The sequence below is a fragment of the Hermetia illucens genome, chromosome 1 (assembly GCF_905115235.1).
Source record: "Hermetia illucens chromosome 1, iHerIll2.2.curated.20191125, whole genome shotgun sequence".
Classification (NCBI taxonomy): Eukaryota; Metazoa; Arthropoda; class Insecta; order Diptera; family Stratiomyidae; genus Hermetia; species Hermetia illucens.
In genome coordinates, this window is record NC_051849.1 from 147,472,147 (window position 1) to 147,484,099 (window position 11,953).

The following is an 11,953-nucleotide window of genomic DNA, read 5'->3' on the forward strand; positions in this document are numbered from 1 at the left end:
CAACATCTTTGCCTCCATTACGGCGCCTTTGATAGTTGACCAACCTTTGATAGTTGACCAACCTTTGATCGTTCACCAACACTCAGAACTATTGAGGGCGACAGAACGACACTGCGTCGATCACAAAGAACAGTTGCGGAACGCATTCATAAGGCAGTTCAACAATAGTATAGTGGTATTTTATGGCCCATGCGTCTAGTGACCGCAGTAGGCACGCAAGGCTATTCGCAATGAGGGGCGGTACTCCAGGTATTTACGCGGATTTTACGGAATTCTTCTGGGACATCTGATGGCGAAGGTAAAAACAGACTATGTATTGATATAGGTCCAAATCAAATCTTTGTGAGTAATTGCGCACGCCATTCACTACTGAAAGTGATTTCGTCAACGCTCTTCTGTAGGTGTTCCTTGGTCTGGATTGAAATTTTGCAGTCAATATCGTGTCTGAAATTGGTTTTTAGATCATGAGTGTTACTCTATCATCGGATACTACTTCCTGAAAATGGTGTTTATCATATATAAAGTCCCTAATTTCCCCTAAAATTACATTACAATAGTTGTTTGTTAATTGAGGCTTGTTATAAAACTCCAACCATTTGGCTCCTTTAAATTTATTTAGAGGACAATAGATTTAATAATTTCTAAATAAATTGCGCATCTACTGACAGAGAGAATGGCAGTTGCTGAATTGATTTTAATATGGCTTTGTTTTACACATGAAATAAATTTTAATGGCATCTAATTTCCATCAACTTGTTATTTTCAGGTTAGAAGTTGCCAGCTCTCGAGGTCATCGCAAAGTTCACATGGGAAAAGGATTCTTTACCGGTTACCGAAGAAATATAATTGAACCAGATGAGATTCTCGTGTCCATCTTTCTCCCAAAAACACGTCAAAATCAATATTTCATTGCCTATAAGCAAGCAAAGCGCAGAGATGACGACATAGCTATTGTTAATGCAGCCTTTGATATTCGCTTTAAAGTTGGGACAAACCTAGTCGAGTCCTGTTCCATGGCTTTCGGAGGTATGGCTCCTACCACTGTGTTAGCTCCGAAAACTAGTGAAATCATGAAAGGAATGCCATGGGACGAAAAACTAGTAGAACTCATCAGCCATAAATTATTAGATGAACTCCCCTTGTCAGCAAGTGCTCCTGGAGGAATGATTACGTACAGAAGGTCCCTAACCATAAGCTTATTCTTCAAAGCATACTTGGCTATCAGTCAACAGCTGGGTCCTAATTTGGTTGATAACGTGAAACCGAGTGAACGGAGTGGAGCAGATCTGTTCCACACTAAAATACCGAAAAGTATGCAACTTCATGAAAAACGTACCGATACTAAATTTGAAGGTGATCCTGTCGGATTCTCCAAGGTGCATGCGTCTGCATATAAACAAGCTACCGGGGAAGCCGTTTACTGCGATGACATGCCGAAGTTTGAAAATGAATTGTACTTGGGATTGGTGCTAAGTACAAAGGCACACGCAAAAATGTTATCTATAGATGCTTCAAAGGCTTTGCAGATGGAAGGCGTACATGCATTTTACTCAAGAGAAGATATCGGCGACTTTGAAAATCAGGTTGGAAGTGTCATCCACGATGAGGAAGTGTTTATCAAAGACACCGTTTTCTCGCAAGGTCAGACGATAGGAGCAATAGTTGCTGAAAACCAAACTTTAGCACAAGAAGCCGCGAGAATGGTGAAAATCGAATACCAAGAACTTTCACCGATAATTGTGACTATCGAGGATGCTATTAAACATAAATCTTTTTTCCCTGGATACCCCAAAACCATTGAACGAGGGAACGTAGACGAAGCTTTTGCAAAAGCAGATTATATAGTGGAGAATGAATGCCGTATGGGCGGTCAAGAGCACTTTTACTTGGAAACCCACGCTGCTCTTGCTGTTCCCAAAGATAGTGACGAATTAGAGATTTTCTGCTCATCACAGCATCCTTCTGAGGTTCAAAAGCTTACTGCACATACCTTGAATATGCCGTCATCCAAGATCACAGTCAGAGTCAAACGATTAGGTGGAGGATTTGGTGGAAAAGAGTCCAGAGGAATTTTAGTGTCATTGCCTGCAGCCTTCGCTGCTTATAAACTTAAGAGGCCAGTTCGTATTATGTTGGATCGTAATGAAGATATGTTGATAACTGGCACGAGGCACCCCTTCTACTTCAAATATAAAGTGGCTTGCACTAAGGATGGTATGATAACGGGGTGCGAACTAGAATGTTACAATAATGCCGGCTATTCGATGGACTTATCATTTTCGGTAACTTTTTATCCGACTGCAGACTCCTTGTCTTTATTAATGTGCTTTAAATTTCAGGTTTTAGATCGAGCTATGTTTCATTTCGAAAATGCTTGCTACATACCTAATTGTAGAGTGAAAGGTTGGGTATGCCGCACTAATCTCCCATCGAATACAGCATTCCGAGGATTTGGAGGACCCCAGGGAATGTTTTTGGGTGAGCATCTTGCACGCGATGTCGCACGAGTAACAGGATTGGATTATGTTGATGTGGTTGCTAAGAATCTGTACAAAGAAGGCGATCGGACGCATTACAATCAAATCATAGAGAATTCGAATATTCGACGGTAATGTACTTTGTACTTTGACCATTTACTATAGTTAAGGATATCATTCTAAACTATATACCATGCTAATATTCAAGTCGCACCATTATTTTTGATTTTTAATAAGTTGTCTGTGAATTTATAGTTGCAATCCAATTGTCGTATTACTATATCGAGGGGCAGGGCTTCAAAAAGTGAAGCTCAAAACTACTTTTTTTAGAGGGCTCTTTACTGCCAAATGATGAGGACGCCGAGTGATTTTTATAATCACTGTCAATCTCGTTTCATATTCAATTCATCCTTCTGATATCTGATTTGATGCTCGATGATATATAAACATCATGCCATCGCGCCATCACAATGGAGCTAGAAATGTGATTGTCCAACGTCCCTAATTCCGAACCGCGCATTCTACTATGGACCACTCAGGTCTTTACTGCACATTGCCTTCAACTTCCATTCATCGAGAACCTCCTGGCACGGCTTCACCCCACATAGAGAATTGAAAGATCAATCCTTCATAGCCAGCAATTTGTCTTACAAACAACCACATGCGAGGATCGCCTGCTCCCTACTATAAAAATAAGCGCGTAGCGAGTCGACTGAACGAGTGATTATGTTTTGCCGTAGCGCCAAACCTGCCTCCAATGTCACGACGCAGGAACGGATGACCACGGCCGAATTTGGATGATGCATTTGAGATTTGTGCATAGTGGCGCCTATCCGTCGTTAGAGATTTTCCAGATTGGTCTTCGTCCACAGCAATATTTCAAGTGCATATTCCAGTGAAAGCAGAGCGAACACATTCCGTGCGCTTTTGTTGCTCTTCCCCGAGAGATGTGATTTCAGTACCAGCTTCAGATCTCGGACAGCACGGCATCTTGCAAATCACTAATTCCTTGCAGAATACCTAGGTACTTGTAGAGATTTCGATTATAAGATAGATTGGATTGGATGTGTCTGTCACTAATGCACCAGCATGCAGCCCATGATGTCCTTTGCAGATGACCTGGGTTCGACATTTATCTAAATCAAATGTACACGAGGAACTGATCTCTCAAAAAAAATAAGATTGACAAGACTTGATTCCAGCACTACTCCACGCTAATGACGGCCCGGACCTATTGGGATGAATTTTTTCTACTACAGTCCACGACCTCTCGGTTTTTGCCCATTTCAGTTGCAAAACCTAAAACACAGCCACCATCCTATTTATATTAACCAAGCGCACGAAATCGTAGATGAGTTTCTCCTTAGGAATCCTTATGCACATCTCAACACCCATGGTCCGGCTTAAGGACTTACAGTTCTCCGGAGAGGACATATCGTCGACACGTTTCGCCCTCAAAGTTCAGAAGTGAGTGTAAGGGGAATTGGCTAACTCAGTTTTCCTGGTTTCTCTGTGTGAATATCAGATTCTCCGGCGAGCTATACCAACCGAGCGGTTTTTCGAAACCCTTGCCCATCCCGTTTTGCTGTTTCTCACTGGGAAGACCTCAAGGTAGCTCTGCGAACGCGTTTTTCATATTCAGTGTTAAAGTTGGATCCCTCGGAACTAATCTAGAGAAAACACGCACCTTCAAAGATCTTTGGGGAGTTTTACGGGGAGGTGGACGAAAATTGTGGAGCAGATAGAGAATCCGACTAGAGGTGGGCAGTTCGCTGAAACATTGCGGTGAGGTCTTCACTTCTCAATGATGGCCTTATGCCAGTTCACTGGGAACGCTCGAAGGACAATTGCCACCTGTTTCAAGCTGGATTTCCTTGACGCCGTCTGAAGAAATTGACTACTGGGGGTGACAATGAGTTCCCTGAAGATATCACGAGAGGGTGGAGACCACAAAGACCGCATCTTACTAAATTCGAGGTAGGAGAAACATCGATTGATGATACTATCTTTCCACTCGATTTCAGCATTCAGATTGCGGCTTCACGCCCGCGAATTCCCTTTTTAATGTTGGCGTTGGCGTAATGTCGCCCAACATCCCTTTTGTATTTTAAGCGCAAACGCAGTGCCTCAAATCGGGTACAGGGCACATATAATTCTAAAAATGAAGTAAGAGGGAATTTTGTATCCAACAGTGGCTCCTACATTCCCAAGCTTAGCTAGCACTGTGGGACGCTGCAATGGTCAGAAGGCCTTGCTATTGGAGCCTATTTCAGCTTACAAAAACTGTTCCGCTCGAAACGTCTCACTATAGGGTCAAAAATCTTACTGTACAAGACAACTGTCTTACCAATCCTTATGTATTACTCGGAGACTTGAGTTCTTAGTAAGAAAAATTACGAACTCTTAGCCGCGTTCGAGAGAAGAATCCTCCGAAGAACTTTTGGCTTCCCACATGAGAATGGACGATTCAGTAGCCTACATAACGGCGAAATTAATGAGCGATACCATGACCGTCAGGTTGTGGATAAAACCCGGCTCAATAGGTTGCGGGGGTGGTCAATTAAACCGTATGAATGAGAGTGATCAAGCCCGAGCAGTCTATAAGGGCAATATCTATGGTAGAAAAAGAAGACGAGGCAGATGTCGTAGGACAGCCCGCTCGACAACTTTCGAATTGATGGACCTCGACACAAAATCGGGATGTCTGGAGTTCCGTATTAAGGTAGGGCTAGACCGGATACCGGTTGTTGCGCCGTTGGTGATGAGGAGTACTCTTGAGGAAAATCACATAGACCCAGGAGTGCCTACATCCACAGTTCTTTAACTCCTGCGTCGTCACATAACAGAATCATAACTATTTTTGTGTGTGTTCCTAGTTGTTTTTTGCATGAATGAAACGTATAAATCTATGCCTGCAATTTTATTTGGTCTCCAATTTTACTTCAGTTCAAGGATTACACCAAGATAGTTCATATTAGAAGAAAGTGGGAGTCCCTGTATATAGTGACAACGTTAGCACCAAAAATAACAAAGAATCAGACGCTGGCTAAGTGAAATTACTGAAGCCGCTAAACTACAACAAATAGCAAAGCCTTCAAATTCCCACTTAGAGTCAAAAATCGCACTCGATAACGATCACGATGTCCAGTATATATAATAAAATGTTATTAGAGAGCCAAAAGAGCACAGCAAATATTAACTGTACGTCATTACCTACAATCAGGTCAACTAAAATGTCCGGGCGACAACTGCTTGCATACCTGTACCCTAGCTCACAAATATGTCTAATGACGACCGAGTTCCTAAAAGAAACAAGGAACTTTCCCCAAAACTACCTTTTCAAACAATGATCAATCTTTTAATATTATAATTTTACGTACGCCCTGTGTCCTAAAAGAATAATTGTGTCTTCAAGCCTAAAAATTACATGATTTTGCAGATGCTTCCTACTTCTAGGTGTTTCAGGACAGCGTCCCATATTAAGTATTCTTTCAGATCCATTAACCTACTTTACACAAGTCGGCGATATTGTCTTAAATGTGTATGTAGTGTCTGCTGATGTGTCCAGTTTTCACAAGGAGTAGGGGAAAAGAAAGTCCTTAAATCAGAAATGTTAAAATATAATTCATCATAATGTGTATTTTTTAAATATTCATTTCAAAATTATTCAAAAAAATAATAGAATCGTAAAGAACAAAAGAAAATATAAAATTGTAAAATAATAAAATATAGGAAATGTGAAAAAAGAAAAAGAGAAAATAATAAACAAAACCAAAATCCAGGAATTTAGAAGGATATTGGATGAACAAATAATAAATGAAAATGATAAAAAAAAATAAAATTCGAAGAAAACAAAAAAAAACACACGTATTCTGGCCTTCCTTTTGAGCTCCAAAGGTGAAGTTCACTTTACAAAATCCTAAGCCCTTTACTCTTTCGCCAAAGAGCACATGAAGAAAAAGAAAAATATTATTTCCGTTGTAACTTTTCTTCAATAATTAATTGACATCAGCATCAAAATGTATTTAGCATTGCCTCAATAATCTGACTACCCACTTGATCAACCCATAAAATTCTTCATTAATAAATCCTTATTTGCAAATTAGTTGATAAGTTTCAAGTGGAAGAAAGCGGAACTTGTTCTGAGATACTAACTAACTAAGATATGATTAAAACTCTGGAATCAACTGACGTGTGCAGAGCATCTATCGTTAGTCGTTCAGATAAGAAAACCGAGCGACTCCGTAAACGTTCAACAGTTTTAGACTTCATGAGCATGTTGGTTGCCTCCAAAGTTGCAACTTGGAAAGAACCTAACGGGGATTTACCACACTTCGTCGTCCGCTTAACATCTTCTGGACTCCCCCGATCTGGCACCAATCCAAACGCTGAAGCTGCCGCCACATCCGGTACAACGCTCCCAATGTCATCGATGTCAGAGGAACGACATCACTCACGAAGAAAAACAGGATCCTCTGGACGTAAATGAATACGTTTACGTATTAGAAGAAAATAGAATTGTCCAGCAGTCAAATCAGAGGGAACCAAATACTTTTTCATATCTAACTCACCAATTTTCGCTTCCGGGACCTTTTCTACAATGACTGGCACTCCGCCTGAATATTTTCTCTCTATTTGTCAATTTTCAAAAAAGGTGAATCACCCCACTATAAATGTTTACTAAAGACACATCACAATTTATATTTTGCCAAATTAAGATTCATCGGCGACGCACTAGCCACTCACCTCCCCGTCCAAAGTCCATCCGCTGTCCATCGATTAGCCGCTCTCGCATTGCGAAATATATGAACTACTCAAGTTTAAGTGCAAGGTCAATGTTCCCGTTTGACCGGTCATGGAAGAGGCAAATGAAAGACTGCACCTGTCGCAAAGACGCGAACACTACGTGGTGGGAAGCTTTCCTGATACCAATATCACTTCTTTGTGACTTATGCTACTAGGCTTTGAGGAATTCCCTTATGGTTTCATCCATGACTGGCTGTAGGGCTTGAGCCCCTGATGAGGCTTTAAAAGCAACTCCCATTGCTTTCATCAGTCTCAACCTTTGACTCCAGTCCGTGCATGATTCGAATTCTGAGAGGTTTAGCTTCAATAACTTGATCAAATCTGAAGATTTATTCGAGACTTGTAGGCATGAGTTGCTTTTAGAGAAATAAAAAAAAAAAGTGGCTGGGACAATTTTTCCTGTTATTTTCAATGACTGACTTTGCGCAAGGTTTGAATTAGTATAATTTCTAAACCATTTTCATTTGGAATTGTTTTCGAAACTCCGTAGCAGCCTAGCGCTTTTTGGTTCATTCGCATTTATTTCTGGAGTATTATTTAAATGGTCTCCAGGCAGTTGCATGAACAATCTAAATTGGTCCTCAAACTTTTCCGGTGAGCGTATGAAAAACTTGGGTCAAAAAATTGATTTGATTAATTTTACCGAATTTGTTGATACTGTCGTCATCGATGGGTTTGCTCGGTTTGGGTACTTCTCCTCCAGTCAATGTTCGCTATCTTTACTCCCAAAACCTTCACACATACTAAAGTCTACTTTAGTATGTCTACTACCTCAACGGAAGGTTATTGTTTCTTGCTAAAAGATTCAGGATAGAAACGTGATAGAAACTTCGACTTGTATTTATTTTCTCTAATTATCAAAATATATATTACATAACGAAAATATGTATATACACATATCCGTGGGTACTACCAATTTCACAGGCTGCAAGTTATTGCAGCTCCATTAGGTTTGCCTATCGTTCATGTCATTTTCCTTTTTAAACATCTTTTTATCTTTTTATTCCGGAAGGTAAACACATTAACACATTCATATTTCTTCTAGATGTTGGGAAGAATGCCTTAAACAATCTGATTTTCATAATCAGCGGAAAGATGTCGAAGAATTTAATAAATCAAATCGATGGCGAAAACGGGGCATTTCCATAGTATCTACGAAATTCGGAATTGCATTTACCGCTCCACATCTCAATCAAGCTGGTGCATTAGTCAATATCTATTACGATGGCACGGTCCTTTTGACACATGGTGGAGTGGAAATGGGACAAGGACTTCATACCAAAATGATTCAGGTTGCATCGCGAACACTTCAAATTCCTGCTGATCTAATTCATATTTCCGAAACGTCCACTGACAAAGTGCCCAACACATCCCCGACAGCAGCTAGTGTGAGCTCAGATATCAATGGAATGGCCGTAATGCATGCATGCCAGACTTTGAACGAACGACTTAAACCAATTAAGGAAGCAAACCCTGACGATGACTGGAAGATGTTAATTCACAAGGCCTACTACGGTCGGGTTAGTTTATCGGCTACTGGCTTCTATGCAACTCCAAACCTCGGTTGGGATCCAAGCATTTACTCTGGCAAACCGTTTGACTATTTCACTAACGGCGTTGGATGCTCTGTTGTCGAAATCGATTGTTTAACCGGTGACCACCAGGTGTTACGGACTGATATTGTTATGGATGTTGGATCTAGTTTAAATCCTGCCATAGATATTGGCCAGATTGAAGGTGCTTTTATGCAAGGATATGGTCTGTTTACATTAGAAGAGATGATATACTCGCCAAACGGAACGATGTTCTCACGAGGACCAGGAGTTTATAAGCTCCCAGGATTTGCGGATATTCCGGCGGAATTCAATGTTAGTCTATTGACAGGATCGCCTAATCCAAGGGCTGTATATTCTTCAAAGGTAAGGTGACCTCGCCTAAGAACCTGTTGGCTACGATGCAAAACGGTGAACTACCTTGGATTCACAATACAGATTAACTGCACCATAGCTAAATGGGTCTTTTACAAAGGCCACGCCATTATCTATTATCTATTAACCGATTTTTGAATAATTAAAATGTTTAGGCTGTTGGTGAGCCCCCTCTATTTTTGGCTGCATCAGTTTTCTTCGCTATTAAACATGCGATCGAAAGTGCCCGGAGGGAACGCAACTTAGACCCGCATTTCAATCTAATATCCCCAGCGACATCAGCCCGAATCCGTATGGCATGTGAGGACCAATTCACTAAGATGGTAAGAATATGAAATATATTTTTCGGGATAAATTAACTAATTATAAATGAAATTGTCTTTCCACAGATACAAGAAGAACCAGTTGGATCATATGTGCCATGGAATGTTATGCCTTAATTTTGTGAAATAATTTACACAATACTTTTTTACGTTATACTTTAGATTGAAAATTAAAAATAACAACAAAATAATTTCCTCCAAATGGACATTTTGTGATAGTTGCACTTCGAGGATTCGATTTGTTGTTCTGAAATCAAAGTGTGGCAATGAATCTAGACCTTTCCAATACAAAAAGGCTAACTTTTAGGTTTGTCTGATAGATTGATTACCTTTACCTACGGGTTCACTTCCCGGTGATTCTGGCAAGCTATCTTCCATCTTTTTGCTACAAATTAAGAAAATCTAGGACACTTCTTGGTTATGCAGTGATAAGATTACTCACCTAGTTCCAGTTTCAATTATCCCGATCAAATGTTTGATGAGTCGACTTTGATTTTCGATGCTGGAAGCTTGCTTCAAGGCAATTTTTTTGAAGGCGTCTGATTGCTTCCGCTTCCTTGCCCGTTTTGTTTTATACAAAGTAAAAAATAAATCAAAATGAAGCATACATATATTGGTAATATAATATTAAGATAATTATGGAGTTGTTAGTTGTTTAGCCTTAAGGGGAAAAAGCACATAAGAAGGCTTATTTTCACGTACTTTTGGGGATTTTTTAGTTGAAGGAATTAATTGGAATCAAATTTGGACCTCATACTAGTCATATTTCGAACAACTTTGAGATTTTGATTACTTTAATTGGTCCGCTGAAGGCCATAAAATCAGTGTTCGTACCAAAAGTACTAAATTTAGTACCTTTTGAAGTTCATGAGTACCTCAATGTCTTTCTCAATTGTCAGTACTTTTTTTTGTTAAATTCATACTTTTCAATACTTTGCAAAAGAAACCGAAACAAAGTTAATATTTGGCTATATCACCTTTTGTGAATGGCAGATGAATTGGTAACGCTCTGCGTTGCCAGTCGCCACTTCGTGAAATAAGCCGAAATTTTCGTAAAATTGTAAAAACAAAGTAGCGGTTTCGGTGAATGCAGCCCATCACGTCATAAAAGGTATAAAATAACAAACTAAGCTGGAAATAATGTGGAACGACCTCCTGCGGAAGCTGGTACGAATCGAGAAAGCAGCCTGCCTTTGTAAAAGCGCTTCCGATACAAATTTTAGACTTTTGGTATTCAGTTCTATAGTTTGGCAAAAGTAAATGGAACCTGTTTGGGTTTATTAGAAAGCAGTATGCTTACAGGTAAGCTAATACAGAGGCTAAAACTCACGACATCCATGCACGGTGGTGTGAGTCAGTTAACTTGGGGCTTAAAAACGACAAGAGTGAGTAAATTGATATCTATTGGCTAGAGCATCAGGGAAGAAAGAAAGATACTTTAATATGTTGTGTCCTACTTTATTACAAAACGCGGCCATAGGTGGCTTGCAGCAGGAAGTACACTTCCTTTTCGCTACGAGAATGGTTATTGGATAATGTCTATGCTAGGGACGAAATTTTTCATGGTATGATTCAGTACTTTCCACTCCGATATATCGTTGTTTTACAGCCGTAATTGAATACATAACATTAAAATTGAAATTGAAGTTCGAATTTCATTGGTTTTTACCTTCTGGGCGTTCGAGTCTGAGCCTGAACCCGATAATCAGTTCTACACTCATAAAATCTAAAGGAACACTAATTTGGCTTTGACATTTTTGCAGTGTATTCTGTCATAAAATCTGTGTAATTTGTAAATGGCTTGGTCTAGATACTCATCTAAACTAAATTCTTACCGAATATTACGGCTAAATTTGTCTATTTTTTTATGGTTACAGGGAGGAGTAAAAATTTAAAAGAGACATGTCCGCATCCAGCTTGGCGGTCGTGTGCGAGATTCCCTCACAATGAGAACCACTCCATTCTCCCCAGTCCTGGCCATAGCGGACTATCATATGACAATACATCGCGGGGTACACTTACCCTTAAGTCCACAGTGGTTTATTCAGCTTTCCTCATCCTTGCCCTTTTTGAGGTAATTTCAAACCAAATTTAAGCATCTCCCCAATTATGCTCTCATTCAGAATTCTTCCTTAGTTCGCAACTTTAACACAGTGGAAACCACATGCTCTGGACCTTATGATATGCTGTCGTATCCAGGACAGTCGAGACTTTCCCATCATCATTGGCTCAGCAAGCGATATCTGGTAGAGGACCGCCTTAGTAATAAATTTCAGACATCCCGGTTTTGCGCCGAAATCTTCCAATTCGATGTCTCTAAAAGCTGTCTGGCGTCCTGACCTACGCCATCGCTGCATTTCAGGCAGGTCTAAATTGTTGGTTGCTAATTACCGTGCATGGTTTTCGACCATAGATTTGA

At 40.1% G+C, this 11,953-nt stretch overlaps 1 protein-coding gene across 1 annotated transcript in view; it reads left to right on the forward strand.

Annotated features, from left to right (window-relative positions):
* LOC119656328 (xanthine dehydrogenase) overlaps nt 1-9,699 on the forward strand; it is a 65,334-nt gene extending 55,635 nt beyond the window's left edge. The window contains exons 3-7 of the mRNA XM_038062791.1: nt 767-2,282; nt 2,340-2,608; nt 8,329-9,202; nt 9,367-9,534; nt 9,601-9,699. Coding sequence (XP_037918719.1) covers nt 767-2,282; nt 2,340-2,608; nt 8,329-9,202; nt 9,367-9,534; nt 9,601-9,651 — 2,878 coding nt within the window. The 3' untranslated portion in view covers nt 9,652-9,699. The remainder of the gene's footprint in view (nt 1-766; nt 2,283-2,339; nt 2,609-8,328; nt 9,203-9,366; nt 9,535-9,600) is intronic.
* Nucleotides 9,700-11,953: the final 2,254 nt, after the last annotated feature.